Consider the following 17,065-nt stretch of genomic DNA (forward strand, 5'->3'; position numbering starts at 1 on the left):
GAACGATGGACAAGTCTCGACGTCTCGCGAAGAGGGAAGCTTTACAAGCAATTCAGCAAGCACCTTGAGTACAAGAGAGAAAAGAGAAGAAGGAAAAAATAAGGACTTTAGAAGATTGAACGAATAGTTGCAAGTCCGTAAACAACTACTCACTGGGTGTCGGGCACGAAGGCAAGTTCCCGTCAGGTTAACGTACGAACTTGTGAAGATTGTTCAACGCCCAACACTATCTCGAAGCCCCATCCTACCAGGTGCCACCAGGGAGGTTCCAAGGTGTTGAGATGGCTGACATTTCGCGTGAGGTTGCGGTCTGCAAAAAATAGGTCGTGGCATGTGAAAACATAGCCATTTTGGGGCAGTTTGGCCCGATGCGACGAGCAGTCACACTACAGTGCTGCGAACTATCATTGCTTGCATTTTTCAAGCAATAACACATAAAACCAAAGCAAAACATACTATCATATATCTGTATAAACATGTAAAAGCAACGAATGGTTCATTGAACGAAGTTGTTGCGAGTGCGCGATGACCATTCGTGACAGAACGATGTCAAGGGGGGTTGGGCACTGGGGAAGTAAAAAAAAAAGAAAAAAAGGGGTGAAATCGGTAATATTGGGACTGTAAATAGCAAAATAATATTTCAGGGGATTGGCAATGGTAAAAAGGGACTATGAACAGTAATCTTCTATTTTTTACTCTAGATACCTTTTATTACTTTCAAATGACTGGAGAGAAAAAAGTTATCTAACAGAATATATTAAAGGAAAAGCATAGGCCTGTTTTGAAAAAATAAATTTATGAGACAAAGGCAGGTCACGAGTTTATTGGTCTTGAACAAACTCATTCTCCATGTCCTCTCCACTAAGTTGGGAGAGAGAAAAGATTTACCTGAATTTCACTCGCATACCACAGTTGAGAATATGCAATGCCAGCTCTAGCAAGAACTGTATCAACAGATAACAACAAATGAAGCTTGGTGGAATGCAATGTCGGATTGTGGCATCAGACTAGATAACAAGTGATGGTGACAAATGGATAGGTCTTATTCCCTCATCCTGCATGAGCTTGCATCTTTTGAAGGTACCCATCAGCCAGGGATAAGAGGAAGGAAAGTTAGGAAGGGGGATTCGGGACATACAGGCTCAGGGAAAACATCCATACCTGAAAACAACTTTTTCTGGAATCAGCTTCTGGGGGCTTCTTTCTAAAAGGATGATGATTCTGCTCATATTTCTGATTTGACTCCTGTCCTGACTTGAAGAGAATATTGCATGTCCATCACTAGTTTCTTTCAAGTCATCCTCTGCATCTGCAGCTATCCTACTTTAGATTTTGGTTTTGTATGGACAACAATATAGCAAGTCAATCCCTTCTGCATCATCATCCCATTTGTTCAAGGAGATAGTAGCAGATGCAAGCATTTTTTCCATTTAAATTTCCACAGAAAGGGGTGTGCCTGGGGTGACTGCGAAACCCTGCAGCAACTGCTGCTTACATGGTTCATACCATCCCTACCATTTCCACTCTCCTAAGAGTTCAAGAAAACATAAATGTAATTGCCTTGTGCTCACTGATAGCATTTGTTAACTCTTTAAAAGCTGCCAGATTTGAGGAAGAACTTCATTGACTGTAGCAACTTGTTTTGTCCAATGTTGTCCTATATCATCCTGGTATTAGCAGTGATCAAGATCAGCAACCACCTCTCAGAATCAACTGCTATTGACCAAGACTGTGTCCTGAAAGATCAATAGAGTTTGAGGTTAGCTTGAGCCAATTTTGACGCAAATCGCCTTAGTTGGATTAGGATCAGCCACATATTCAAGCTTACTGCTAAAATATAGCGAAATTAGCAGGTCAGACGATCATTCATGTTCCTTGTTCAATTTGTGGTGAATTAACAGATAAATGCATTAGAGCATAAAGTTCCCGCATAGAAAACCTCAAATATGTTCCTTTACCTGCAAATGAAATCCCATAAGAAGAATAGCATTACTACACTTTACATTTCAAAAAAATTCAAGAAAAAGGACAAGTATAAACAGTTTGATAAAATACATGCTCAAGGCAGCAGGACATAAATACATCATCAGCAACCAGAACTCTCAAATTAAAAGGTTACAATTCCATTATTCTAGATAAACTTGAATGATTCATCCCACCTAGCAAGAAAAATTTCTGAGCCAGGTCATGTTTGTTTCTGACCAAATAGCAATTAGACTAATAGCTAAAAGTCACTGAAGAAACTCAAAAGAAATTGCATGACGGCAGCTGTCCATTCTCATCACCTCAAAGGATGTAATTTCAATCAAAATTGTTATTTTATCAAAACCACAGTATTATGCATATAGGATAGAGATGGTACAACCTAAAGATATAATTGAATGAGATCGCAATACCATTTCCCGACATTGAACGAATGGTCCAGGGCACCAAAATAGAACCTTTCGAGAAACCAGTTGTTCGTGCAAGCATTCGGCTCCAGTTTCTCGAGAATTCAAACCCTACTTCTTCCTTAATCTCCGCGAGGTCGATGGACAACTTCTCCGCGACCCGATCCTCGTCCGTCCTTTGGGGCGAGCAAGTGGGAGGTGAAGCAGAGAAGGTGGGGTTTTGACGAGGGGGAGCAGCAGAGAGGGCGTAAGGTCCGATGTGTCAAGGTGATCTTACCCCCTGCCACGAGGAGGTTGAACGGCCCCCAAAAAAAATAATTTTTAAGGAAAATCGTCCAACTCTACGGAGACTTAGTCTCATTCGCGGTGACCATACTCTGACGGTTAACTGCGGTGCATGGACCGTCGCGTGATCTTACCTCGAGCCGCTGGTTCGATCAAATGCTTTAAGAAAAATTAAACGATCATAAAATCATTCCTTCGCGGTGATCAGACTCAAGGGACTATTGCGATACAGGAACCGCTTCGTGAGCTTACCTTCGGTCATTTCGGGGATAAAATACCTTCGAAAAAAATAAATCGTCCTAAAATCATCCCGCTGCGGGTTGCTTACTGTTACTTGCGGTGACCGGATCAAAGACGTATGGACCAAACCCAGGGCCGTTGATGGGCCGTGTTAGCTTCGTTCTCTCCAACTTAAAGCCTTTCTAAGAGCTCTTTTCTCCACCTTAGCAATCTTCATCCACCATTCGGTCCAACTCTTGCACAAATGATTCATATCAAACTCAAATCATGATCGATTCCAGTCTCAAACCGCAACCGAACCCTGTCACTATTAATGAATGGATGCAACATGACCGACTCGAAGCCCAGTCAATCAATTACAAGACTTTATTATGACATCCTACCTTTTCCTTCTTTTTATCTAATTACTAATAATAATAACATATTATCGCCTGTAATTTGTCGCGTACAATGCGCGTGCTAGTGAATCATCTCCATTAATGGTTCCTAAAAATAGTCGTCTCCCAATTGTGTACGTACCGTTCGCACCCACCCGACACCCCGCAAAACGACGTGAGCCCACATGCGGGGTACGGGTGGTCCCCAAGAGGTGCACGCGGAGGCAATTACGGGGATCGGTGCTTTGGGGCAATAAAGATATACCATTATCCAAAATGGCTGTAATCTCTGCACCTAAATAAAGCGATCTGCGTTTCGGAAATAACGCTGCGCCTACCGCCACATTCTTCCCGATATAAATGACACCCACCGCCTTCCTTCAACCTATTATGTCTTCCTAGAGGTCGAAATCTTGGAATCTGGGAAGAAGAGGAGGAGGAGTTTGGAGCTACGATCGATCGGTCATGGCGGCGTATAGGACGATGGAGGTGACGATGATATCCGCCAATGATCTCAATGACGTCAACATCTTCTCCAAGATGGACGTGTACGCCGTCGTCTCCATTGCTGGCGAGCCTCGATCCTCGCAGCGCACCCCGACAGACAAGAATTGCGGCAAGAACCCCTCCTGGAACGTCATCCTCCGTTTCTCCGTCCCCGCCGATCCTGATGCCGCCGCCCGCCTAGTCCTCCACGTCCTCCTCCGATCCGAGCGCGCCCTCGGCGACCGCGACGTCGGTGAGGTCCACGTCCCCCTCAAGGAGCTCCAGCCCCCTTCCTCGTCGTCTGCCCCGCAGTTCGTGAGCTATCAGGTCCGTAAACCCTCCTCCGGCAAGCCTAAGGGCGTCCTCAATCTCTCCTTCAGGTTCCTCGATTCCCCCGCTGCCGACCACGCGGCCGCGGCGCCGACCGTCGCGTACCCGCCTGCAGGCTTTCCCGCCCCGGGAGCTGAATCCAAGCCCGCCGATTCCGTCACGGCGTACCCTCCGCCGGGAAATGACTCAAAAGTCGGGGAGCCCGTCACGGCCTACCCCTACCCGGGGACCAGCAACTCCACGCTTCCTCCGCCAGCTAAAGACTCGAAGACCGGGGAGCCTGCAACCGCCTACCCACCACCGGGCCCGTCTGGTCCCTACCCGCCACCGGGGGGCTACCCTCCCTACCCCCCGCCCCAGCAGTATGGATACGCGCCTCCTCCGGCCGGATACGGGTACCCACCGCCGCAGTACGGCTACGCGCCTCCTCCGGGGGGTTACGGGTACCCACCCCCGCCGGCCGGGTACGGGTACAGCGCGGTACCCCCGGCGAAGCCGCCGAAGAAGAACAAGTTCGGAGCAGGGCTGGGCGCGGGGCTCCTGGGCGGCGCCCTCGGCGGCCTTCTCATCGGGGATATGGTGTCGGACGCGGCGGCGTACGACTCGGGATACGATGCGGGCTTCGACGACGGCGGCGGTTTCGACTTCTAAGCCTTCTTCTCTGAGCGTCGATAGATATGGCATCGCGTTCTACATCTGATGCTCGTCTTCGGGTTGTTTTTGGTGACAGTTTGAAGTGTTCTCGTTAATAAAGGGGCGCCGTGGACCAACTTAGGGATCGGTCCATCTTTCTCTTGTATAATACTTGTTTGCTTCTATTCCTGGGCTCAATCGATTTGATTGATTCATTGGTGCTTGTTTTTGGATTGGTCACGAGCTCTTAGTCGAACAAAGGGCATAATTTTGGACATGATTTGATCAATTTTGATATTCGAGACATGGCTCATGGAAAGGCATCAATTTGTTCGAGTTCTTCCAACAGAGATTTGGCTTTCGTTTGTCCACAACCAAATTATACGATCATACATTCGGAAGGGAAGCTTATGTTTACATGCCCAAACTGCTCACGAGGACATTTCGAAGCATCGATGCATACAGATATGTAAACATTATCTCTCTCCTTGAGATGTCATGATTAATTTTTGTTTCCCATTCAAATAATCCTAAGAATATGAGATGCATTGAAACAGGTCTTATTTGTTTTTGATATGTATACCTCCACCCAAGTCGTCCTCAGAAGGATCATACCTCATTCACCCAATTCTTAGGAAAGAGTTGGCTTTCGTTTGTCCAACCAAATTATATGATCATACATTTATTTGGAAGGGAAGCTTATGTTTATACGTGCCCAAACTGCTCATGTAAACATGAGCCCTCTCGTTAAGATGCGATGATTGATTTCTGTTTCCCCTTCAAATAATCCTAAGAGCATGAGATGCATTGAAGCAGGTCTTATTTGTCAGAGAGGTTTTTGATATGTGTACCTCCTTCACCCAAGTCGTCTTCAGTAAGGATCGAGGTCATCTCATGAATGAGGAAATATCCATCACTTGTTATCCGGAAACTTTTCTATCAACTCCGGGATTACCTCAAACAGATCTGCGACCAGTCCATAATCTGCGACCTGCAAAGAATCACAAGCAATGAAATAAGAAACTCATGTGGAACTGCAGAAGATAGTCATTTGCCAAACAAGAAAAGTGATAAGTTTGTTTCCCTCTACAAATGATATTTGCCAAATAAAGATTTGTTCATTTTCATCATTATCAACTTCAGATAATTACTGGATAAAAGTTAACCAGCCTAACAATTTTTCTCGTTTTTGCTACTCAACATAACCATGGTTGCTTGGTAATTAAGCTACTTCAGCTCCAGCTTAAGAAAAAGGAAGAACTTGTCCATCAAACGTGAACTAATTTTAAAATTTTTGCTGCATGTTATTGACCAAATCTTGAAATACCAATGTTCTTGGTAACCAATTAATTGACTGCTAAGATACAGGAGGGGTTTACGAAACTTGGTATGATTAAAATAAAAAATAAAAAAAGAATGATATAAAGCGATAAGTACCAGTCAGTCTGACTGATATTTATTATCTTGTGAAAAACAAAGGATGACAAGTGCGACGAATTTCTAGAACGTTACTAGATTAAACTCAGCAAAAGTTTGTGAGCATTCTAATGCACATCAAGTAAAGAGAGTAAAAGAACAAGCCTAAACTTTGGAAACAGCAAAACTCCGTAATTCTTTACATTCTATGCACCAATCACATCCTTAATATGTCATCCATAAACATGAACCAATCTGTACGCTATACAGTGATAGAAGATCTAAAGGGACAGAACACGAAGAGATGATCTGGCTTAGGTCATCTAGGCAAAAGCATATAATTAATATAACTTCCTTAAAGCAACTTAGTGGTACTATTCAGTTCACAAATGCCTAGGAGTTTGTACACCCTCAAGAAAAGATTGTGCTGGATAACTAAGGCAGAACTTAGGACATCTGATCCAACAGATTAATTAGTCCACAAGACATTGCTAAAGAATTGGATCAGAAAAGCAAAAAAATATTTAATATGCAAGGTATAGAAATCTAAGACAGGAAAAGATTTTGGGGCATAAAGCATAGAAATAGAGGAAGCATTTTATATCAATACAAATTTAGACCACTATCATGACAAACTAGTAAGGGCTAAGCATACACTCCAGCAATTAAGTTAGAACTAAAGCTGTTTGTGAGTGACAAGTTACATAGAACAAACCTTTGGACCAAATCTGGTCTTATCACAATGGTTAGAACTCCTTGAATTATGTTGAACTAATTCAAAAAAACAGGCAAGCTTTTTGAGGCTTTATCAGAGAAACTATTCGGTTAATAACACCTCAAAAGGCTTGCTCATTTGCAACACTATATCACCAATAAATTCTAAGAATATTCAGTATAATATATAGGTAACAACCATGCCTCTTAATCTAAATGAAAGGCTTAATAAAAATGAAAGGCTTAATAAAGACCATCACCTGAAAAATGGGTGCATCTGCATCTTTATTTATAGCTACAATGACCTTTGAATCTCTCATTCCAGCCAAGTGTTGGATGGCACCAGAAACCCCAAAAGCCATATACAGCTCTGGAGCAACAATTTTTCCAGTCTGACCAACCTGAGAGAAAATTGATGTATGAGTAGGCCAGTTCTTACCACTATCCAAACTCATCCATACAAAAATGATTAAGACTAAAAAATCAAACATAGAAACACTCGATGATGAAGCAGTGACTTCTGGTTATTCAAGTGTTACCTGGAGGTCATTTGGCACAAATCCTGCATCCACAGCAGCCCGAGTGGCACCGACTATATAAAATAAGATAATGATAATGATGAGTATCACAAATTTAAATAAAAAAGTAAAATACCTAAAAGCACATATGCCTTCTTAAATTGCTGAAGCACTGCAGAAGGGACTTTAACACAGCATGTTTATTATTAATGTAGGCTGCAAATATTCATTTAGGCAACTCAGCACTTTTATGGAATATATGTTTGATTATGGAAACAGATGTGAAGTACAATATTAGGTTGGAAACAGATGCAAAGTACAACATATGTCCGATTTAACAATTTGCAATTAGATGCAAGTAAACAAATATGTTAGAAAATAACCCACTGAAGAGCTATTCTACTTTGTACTTTCATAGAAGAAACCATAAATGCAACAGGAAAGAGAATAGGTTTACTGGGGGTTATCTAATCCAATGTAAAACAGCGAGGTAGCTTAATTTGAACAAAAGGACTTGAACTCCTGTTCAAACAAAGTTAATAAATTTGTATTAGTTCTATGAATGGGTATGGATCTTCTTGGGTTTCCATATTAATAATGGGACAACCACATCAAAATTCTCTTTCTAATCACTAGTAAAATCAAAATTTACACATAAGAGACACATTCATCAATGATAAACTACAAAGAGTAAAAACTATTCAGTAGTGCAATTATTAATTGTGTTCTGATGATAATTAAAGCCATCATGCAGGCAAGAAGAAGGGTATGCCATATACCCCATGATAAGCAAAACAATTTCAAACATGCTTTAAAAATTTTAATTATATTCAACATGTATACATCATGAGATGCATGTTGATGATGCTAGAACTGAAAAAGAATACTCTTTTCAGTCATTTTATATGCAAGATGAGGCTCAGTGTCTACCTGCTGCACCAAGCTTCTCGGCAAGCTTCTCCAATAATTTAAAGTTCTCAGCGCTTTTTAACCCACGCCCTCCAGTGACAACAATACGTGCATTTCCTAGATCTGGTCGCTCTGATTCCTGAGATACAAGCTTCAGCCACCTAGATTTGGGTATGGAACCTGCCAATGGAAAAAAAAAAGGAAAAGAAAATGTTCAGTCCAACACTTAGCAAGTTCCATCAGTTAAATATATGAGATAAAGATGGTGGCCCAGTGACAAGACTCCCACCAATACATGTGGTCTTATCCCTATAAGAGAGATTGTTTTTGTAACTTGGGTCACCCAGGTTGCAATGGCGCAGTCTTACTAATGATGCCAACACTCACCAATAATAAAAAGCTCCACATGCTGTATTCAGATAATATATGTAAGAAATAAAAGGGAAGGGCTATACTAACCTTCATCAAAGGTTGAAAGATCAACTTGGGAGATTGGCGCTTCAACAGACTTTGTCTCAGTTGAGCAAGAAGGTAGGGTGAATGATGTGGACCTAATGGTCATCATACAAGGGCCCTTACCAGCATAACGAACGGTGCAAAGAGCATTACCTGCATATATTGGCCTACAAAAAACATTTAGATATCCTTAAAATCTGAGGCTAATAAAAGGGTACAGAGTCAAAAAAAGCAAGATAAGCTCCAAGAAACATTAAGGTAAACCTACAATGCGTATGCCTATGCTTGTAAATTGGTAAACAAATTGCAGAAGAAATGATAGAATTAACTGACAGGTTGTTTTTCCTAGGCATACTGATCAGTATGAGATGGTATTATCAATCCGATCATAAAAAAAGTATACATACCATTGTTTTTGCCTGGTTTGGTTCATACCAAGCCTACCATCCCATGTTACCTTATAAATGTACCGCCCGCCCGTAATAACAATGTCAATTTTTTATTATTTTTTGACAATTATGAGAAGTTGTCTTTTTTTTTTGTTTTTTCATTCTCTTCTCTCTCATGCTCTCTCTCTCTCTCCCTCTCTTTCATGCATGCTCTCTCTCCACTCCTCCCCACCACATCATCATCACCTCTTCCATCTTGACAATCACAATACCACCAGTATGCCTCCTGTTCAGCCTTCTCTTCCTCTGTCACCACCTCCTGCTCTTCTAACTCTTTCTTACAAGTCCAGATGGTACTGAGTACTGACCCATCCAGAGTGCCAGAACCATACCAGTACCATACAGGTCCAATGTGAAGCAGTATTGGAGTCAGACCAAAAATTTTCAACATGGCTCAGTTCAACCTTTAACTACCACATAACCTAACTCAATCTACTTTAATATAGAAAAATGTCAAAATACCTTATAAACAAGTGTGGCTCAGCTATTTCAACTACATCTGTAACAGGTGAAACATCAAGAAGAGCTGCCGCACGTGGTAGCACATTTTTGCCAAATGAATTTGAAGTGGTAATTATATGTGAATAATTACCCTGATGCTGAACCAAATTAACAAGTTCAGCCCAAGTTTCAGCCAAAGGATGCACTAATATGTCTGCATCAGCAACAAGAACCTGTAGAAGAATTGGCAAATAGATCCACCATTATTAGTACAAAAAAATGTTCATATAATCAAGACTGAGACATGAAAATTGTAGCATCCTTCACTGAAAGAATAAAGCCACTTGAAGATTATTACAGTCATAGAATCTCTTTTGAAAAACCTAACATCATCGAAACATTTTATTTCTTAAACTTCATGAATAATAATTAAAAATACGTGTTTCTTAATGTAATTTTCAATTATTTAAATAGTAATATTTTAGAAATAAGCTATAAAAACTTTAAAACTATGGATCAGAATAATAATGTCAGTGCCAATATATAACTCAAAACCTAAAATAAGTAAAAAAAACAGAAAGCATGATCAGTTATTACCAATAACATGAAATCAAAGATAAAAGTATTAATTAATAATTAGTATTCATTGCTACTCAATAATACCAAGAAAGCTTCTACCACGAGCAACCTCACTGTTAGTAATACTTAAAACATGTATTCTCTGCCTCGCAGAAGATTATTGTTTCTTTCCTATTGTGTTAATTAACAATTATTTGGGATAATCTCCATCTAAGGCCTAACTATCAGTTCATCTCCATTTTTTTCATGAAGGAATTTTTATTTAATGGAAGAACAAAATCATAATCCAGTAGTGGCAACAACCGAAACAACTAATTCCATCTTGTATTAACATTACAAATTAATATCTGATTGGCATTAATACAATTCAATGACACTTGGAGGGTACATAGAGCAATGCAATATTGGCAATGTGAAACCTTGACCTTGAGTATATTGCTTTTTAGAAAACTATAATGTTTGTCCATTAAAGTTATCCTTTTGCGGACATTTAATTTTAGCATTTAAAATTTTCTTAACACCGAGGCCCAAAGAAAAAAAAAAAAAAATATATATATATATATATATATATATATATATATATATATATATATATATATATATTATTAACAGGCAAAGCATAAAAACCATGTTGAATCAGAAAACTTCTATATTACTAAAACATGGTACCTGTGACACTGAAGGATGACATGATGCAGCATGGGATGCAGCTTTGCCGAGGGACAGACCAGATCCACCCAAGAGAACTGTGACTGATTTTTCTTTGTTAACAACTGCAGCAGCAGCTATCGCACTCAAAGATGATTGTTTTACCAATCCACCTTCATGTTCAGCTAAAACCAATGTGCTTACCTTAGAAAAATCAGAGTATCATCAAAACAACAAGAACATCTCATGCATTAAGCAAGCAATCAAGTTACTCATGAGCCATGATCACACAGAATATGATGGAACCAAAAAAGAAAATGGAAATATGATTGACTGGCTATAGCGTAACAATGGTAAGCCAAGTAATGACTAATCTGTAAATACAAAAATGAAGAACAAGGGCTGTGATTTATCGACATAATTCATGCAACCAGAATACTGCTTAGGGAAATGCAAATGGCTTTGGCATGTAGAAGCAGCAATACTTGCTTTGACAAGTCACAAAGGATGAAAAAAAGGAAACTTCACATCTCTGTTAAATGGGGCAGAGATTGGATTTGCAGTTACAGGGCAGCACTATTCTTAATAAATGCTAGTCAAACAAACAACAGTAGGATGCTCTATAAAATAAATAAAAATAACTCGGCATCTCGTAGCCAACACTTAGGCATCATGTGGTCGACACCTCGGTTGCATGACTGACACCTCATTGCCATGTAGCTCGCACAACTTCACCCTTCGGACATTACAACCACACTCACGACTGCACCCTGTCCTCCAAATTCGACATAGCACGATTACACCCGACAATGGAAGAGATGCGTAATTGCTCCGGGTATTAAACCACGTCCTTGAGCACAATGATCCAAACCCTCACTAGAAAAATGTTCCTTAGGTATATTCTCTAAGAGACTCATTCTCTAATGCATTTGACTCTTAAAGACTCAGCATTCAACCAATACCACCGACTCGGAGCTAAATTAACCTTCAAAAGAGCTTTGTCAAGCATGCTCCGACACAATTTTTCAGGGTTTGATGCATCTTGAATCAAGCGGACTTGGAATTTCACAACACCATGCCAAGACAGACACGAAACAGGAGCATCCTAATTAGACAACTTAACAACACTAAGATAAAGATAACTAATTTTCATAGCAAGCATTATGGTAAAATTGAACTTTCCCAAACATAGGGGAGTTTCATGCACCAGGTAGCCATTTATGAAGACATTGAATAATTTACAGCAATATCTCACACTAAAAATATATTGAAATGGAGTCATAACCGAAAAAAGAAACTGTGGAGGTCATGATCTATATACAGCAGAGATATTGATGTAAAATTAAGTGAAACCCATCAAGAGGAAAAAAAGATTTCAGGCACAAAATCTACAACAGAAAGCAGTAGTTCAAAATATTCAGGGTCAGGCACATTAATCCTTTTCCGCCACTGAGTTATATTGAGACAAATATCACTAGTAAAACTTAAGGATCATTAGATCCCCTTTATTGTTTCTAATAAATTTTCCTTGGGCCTTATTCTACCACCTCCATACTAACAATCTGAATTAACTCACCTCATGGTGCAATTGTACCTCTTAATCAGTGTAATCTTCTCATACAACATCAAAAAATAAAAAATCAGACTGTTCTACCAGGAAAGACATATATGTAGACAGGAGTACTTTTAGTCTCTTAAATTATATTTTAGGGTTTCAAAATATGATTCAATCTAATAACAACTCATTAATGGTACTGTCCAGCAAAGCAATCATGTTTAAACTGAAAATGTAATTTTTCCTAGAAATACAAAGTAAAGTCATGCTCCAGAGCGTATTCCTTACTAACTCAAGAAAATCCTCATCTCACCACTCCATACATTGCGAAAGACCTTCTTGAATTCCTATTATTTAACAACATGATGCAATTTAAATCAAAACCTCGATGCACGACCACACTACTATAGAGTATTTAACCAATTGATTCCATTTGTATTATAGGATCATAAGAGAGAAGCAGCAGAATCGTTGCACTTGAAAACCCTAAATCAATCGAAGCAAGTGTCTCTGATCCGTACCAACACTTGTGGAGACGGAAACAGAAAGGCAAGAAACTGGATAAAGAATCAGGACTAAACGAATCCCAGATGACATCGGAACCCGGAAGAGGAGGCTTACGAAACGAGAAAGCGAGCCGCGGATGGGAGGAGATGCAGATGAAGGTGGAGACGGCGAGAGGGCGGAGAATGGGCGGCGATTCCTGAGGAGACACCTCTTGAGCATCGCAACGGCCGCCATCGTCGTCGTCTCGTCGATCGCCGATCGAGGCCTTCTCCCCGGATTAATACAAAGCAAATTTGTACTTGATACTCATGCCACGTTTTGCTGACGCGGACATCTTAATTATAAACGCATATAAAGAATAGTACCCCTCTGAATATATAGCAGTTAACTCTCTTCCAAAAGATATAGATGCAAGGACTTTCTGACTAATTACATACCGCATATAATTTGAACTTATAAAAATAAAATATTTAATCTTATTTACTCTAATATCCTCGACTTTATCAAGAAAAGATATAATAGGTGATAATACATATATAAATGATATAATAAATAATAAATAAATAAATTATTTTAATTATTATAACAAACGATAGTGTTGTGGATGATTATTGTGATGGTAGTCAACGAGAACGATACACTACTTAGCTTTATCGATGTCAATCCGACGAGGAGGAGAAAGCGAAGAAAGAGCGGTGAAGCATTTATGTTAGCATCGGAAGAGAAAGAGGAGGGAGGTGAGACATTTGCATCAATATCGCGCTCTTCCTCCTTTGACATTACTTGGCATATGCGTCAAGAGGAAACATGTGAGGAGGTATGTGAGGTAGAGCGATGTGATGTCGGAGGAGGAAGAGAATGCGAGTGAGGCATTTATGTCGGTGTCACACATGCAAGTGAGGCATTCTCGTCGACCACCACATCATTCGATGCAGCACCGCATTGCCTCCTCCGAGTCAGCATCGTATGGCTTAACCTCCTCTTCGTTCTCGTCGACCACCGCATCATTCGATGTAGTGTCATACTACCTCCATTGCGTCAGCGTCCCCTTGCTTTGCCTCCTCTTCATTATTGTTGACCATCGTATCATCGAAAAAGAAAGAGGAGGCAGAGTGGTATGATGCTGAAACAGATGCCTCACTTGCCACCTCTTCCTCCTCTAGTATTACATTGCTTTGCCTCTTCTTCATTCTTGCCAACAACCATATCATTTAGTGCAACACTACACAGCTTCCTTTGCATTGACACCATACTGCTTTGTCTCCTCTTCGTTCTCATCAATCATTGCATCGTCGCAAGAGGAAAAGGAGGCAGAGCAATGTGATGCTGATGTAGATGTCTCACCTACCTCCTCTTCCTCCTCTAGTATAGTACCACTCTGCCTCTTCATTCTCATCGACCACCGTATCATTGAAAGAGGAAGAGGAGGTAGAGTGTTGCGATGTCGACATAGATTCCTGACCTGTCTTCTCTTCCTCGTCCGACGCAGCACTGCTCTACCTCTTTGTTTTCGTCAATTACCACATCGTTCAATGTGGTGTTGTACCACTCTACCTTATCTTTGTTCTTGCCAACCACTATATCACTGGAAGAGAAAGAGGAGGCAAAGTGGTACGATGCCCGACGTAGATCCCTTACATCCCTCCTCTTCCTCCTTTGACACTACACCGCTCTGCCTCCTTATTTTCATCGACCACCACATTGTTTGATGCAGCATTGCACTGCCTCCTCTACAATGGTGTCATACAGCTCTGCGTCCTCTTCATTCTCACCAATCACTGCATCATCGGAAGAGGAAGAGGAAGCAGAGTGATGCAACATCAACACATATGTTTTACCTACCTCCTCCAGCGTCGACGTAGATGCCTTACTTCTTTGGCTCCTCTATGTAAGTGTTGCACCATTCTACCTCCTCTTCAATCTCACTGGCTACTACATCGTTTGGTGTGGACATTGCTTTCTTTGTATCGATGTCGCACCACTCTACCTTCTCTTCATTCTCACCGACCACTACATCATCGGAAGAGGAAGAGGAAGTAGAGCAGTGAAACGCCAACGCAAATGCCTCACCTCCCTCTTCTTCCTCCTTCGGCACCACACTACTCTACATCCTGTTTATTCTTGTCGGCCACCATATCGTTTGGTGCAACGCTACACTACCTCCTTTTTGTTCTCACCAACCACCACATCGTCGGAAGAGGAGGTAGAGTGATGTGGCATCAACACAAATGCCTTACCTACCTCCTCTTCCTCCTCCAACGCCGACGCAAATGCCTTACCGCTCTGCCTCCTCTACATCAGCGTCACACTGCTTTGCCTTCTCTTCGTTCTTGCTGACCATTGCATCATTCGGTGTAGCGCTGCACTACATCTCTACATCGGCACCACACTACTCGGCCTCCTCTTTATTCTTGTCGACCATTATTGAAAAATCTAGAGGCAACATCACATGCCCAATGGAAGAATATAAAATAAAAATCTCAATTTTTTCAGAAAGGTTTAGTAACACCCAAATCCACGCTACACCAGAAAAAGCAAGGCAAACAAAGGTAAAACCAATACGACCAACATTGCCCTCTCTCAGAGAAACCTTACTTATTACCAAGTAGACATACGTGTTGAGAATCCCATTCACATTCCCATCACACGCAGGATGAGACATAGCACAACGGATAGACCCACTAGATGATGAAGGCACTAACAGCATGGACACACAATTCACGAACACCACGACACGAGAGGGCAACACTTCAGAATGAGGTTGGCTTTTGGTCAAGATGTTGCACTAGGTGGAGAGTCGACTCCTTCTGTATGTTGTAGTCCGCAAGCGTACGGCCGTCCTCCAGCTGTTTCCCGGCGAAGATTAGCCTTTGCTGGTCCGGCGGGATCCCCTCCTTGTAATGGTGTCCGAGATCTCCACCTCCAGAGTAATGGTCTTCCCCGTGAGGGTCTTCACGAAGATCTGCATGCCACCGCGGAGACGGAGGACGAGGTGGAGAGTCGACTCTTTCTGGATGTTGTAGTCCGCAAGCGTACGGCCGTCCTCGAGCTGCTTGCCTGCGAAGATGAGCCTTTGCTGGTCCGGCGGGATCCCCTCCTTGTCTTGGATCTTAGCTTTCACGTTGAATTATTCGGTCATCTTACGTCAAGTGCTCTGCTAATACTTGATGCCAACTCCTTGTCTTCTCTGATACAGATGCAGATCTTTGTTAAGACGCTCATTGGAAAAACCATCACCCTCGAGGTCGAAGCTCCGACACCATCGACAACGTGAAAGTAAGATCAGTATCAGAGAAGACAAGGAATTGGCATCAAGTATTAGCAGAGCACTTGACGTAAGATGACCGAACAATTCAACGTGAAAGCTAAGATCCAAGACAAGGAGGGGATCCCGCCGGACCAGCAAAGGCTCATCTTCGCAGGCAAGCAGCTCGAGGACGGCCGTACGCTTGCGGACTACAACATCCATAAAGAGTCGACTCTCCACCTCGTCCTCCGTCTCCGCGGTGGCATGCAGATCTTCGTGAAGACCCTCACGGGGAAGACCATTACTCTGGAGGTGGAGAGCTCGGACACCATTACAAGGAGGGGATCCCGCCGGACCAGCAAAGGCTAATCTTCGCCGGGAAACAACTGGAGGACGGCCGTACGCTTGCAGACTACAACATACAGAAGAAGTCGACTCTCCACCTAGTGCTCCGCCTCCGTGGCGGGCAGTGAACTCTGCCTGATGCCGTCGTTTGTTGCCCTCCCGTGTCGTGGTGTTCGTGAATTGTGTGTCCATGCTGTTAGTGCCTTCATCATCTAGTGGGTCTATCCGTTGTGCTATGTCTCATCCTGCGTGTGATGGGAATGTGAATGGGATTCTCAACACGTATGTCTACTTGGTAATAGGGGAAGCCAACATCATATCTTTTGGTCAAGATGTTGCACTAGGTGGAGGGGAGCCCACTGGTTGTAGGAGACTGCATCAGTCAGGCACAGACCAGCCCTTGGAGCCTCCGACTCTGAACTGGGTTGCACCGGCCATGGCTGAGAGGAGAGCGAGGCAGATGAGCAGCAAGCCCTGTGAGTTCCCCATGACGGCCACGGCGGTGGTGTTGCATGCAGTGAGTGGGTGAACGGGAGTACT

The 17,065-nt window shown here is 42.0% G+C and overlaps 2 protein-coding genes across 2 annotated transcripts; one reads left to right on the forward strand and one right to left on the reverse strand.

The window, feature by feature from the left end:
- Positions 1 to 3,669: 3,669 nt before the first annotated feature.
- Positions 3,670 to 4,956, forward strand: LOC135652886 (protein SRC2-like). Its single transcript, XM_065174200.1, has one exon. The coding sequence runs from the start codon at positions 3,758 to 3,760 to the stop codon at positions 4,757 to 4,759; it is 1,002 nt and encodes a 333-aa protein (XP_065030272.1). The 5' UTR covers positions 3,670 to 3,757; the 3' UTR covers positions 4,760 to 4,956.
- A 281-nt stretch (positions 4,957 to 5,237) lies between these two features.
- LOC135652885 (electron transfer flavoprotein subunit alpha, mitochondrial-like) lies at positions 5,238 to 13,247 on the reverse strand. The gene is made up of 8 exons (XM_065174199.1): positions 13,048 to 13,247; positions 10,893 to 11,075; positions 9,666 to 9,877; positions 8,758 to 8,921; positions 8,320 to 8,478; positions 7,411 to 7,463; positions 7,132 to 7,272; positions 5,238 to 5,732 (listed from the first exon to the last, which is right to left on the reverse strand). The coding sequence occupies exons 1-8, from the start codon at positions 13,165 to 13,167 to the stop codon at positions 5,655 to 5,657; spliced, it is 1,110 nt and encodes a 369-aa protein (XP_065030271.1). The 5' UTR covers positions 13,168 to 13,247; the 3' UTR covers positions 5,238 to 5,654.
- Between the last annotated feature and the right edge of the window lie 3,818 nt (positions 13,248 to 17,065).

Source organism: Musa acuminata, chromosome BXJ3-11 (genome assembly GCF_036884655.1).
Source record: "Musa acuminata AAA Group cultivar baxijiao chromosome BXJ3-11, Cavendish_Baxijiao_AAA, whole genome shotgun sequence".
NCBI classification, from domain to species: Eukaryota; Viridiplantae; Streptophyta; class Magnoliopsida; order Zingiberales; family Musaceae; genus Musa; species Musa acuminata.

Bases quoted from the DNA above. Each gene is read 5' to 3' on its own strand.
- LOC135652886 (XM_065174200.1), top strand. From the start codon at position 3,758: ATGGCGGCGTATAGGACGATGGAGGTGACGATGATATCCGCCAATGAT.
- LOC135652885 (XM_065174199.1), bottom strand. From the start codon at position 13,167: ATGGCGGCCGTTGCGATGCTCAAGAGGTGTCTCCTCAGGAATCGCCGC. The intron at 9,878-10,892 runs GTACCATGTTTT...ATTCTTCTACAG, and splicing joins GTCATCCTTCAGTGTCACAG to GTTCTTGTTGCTGATGCAGA. The intron at 7,273-7,410 runs GTAACACTTGAA...ATTTTCTCTCAG, and splicing joins TTGTGCCAAATGACCTCCAG to GTTGGTCAGACTGGAAAAAT.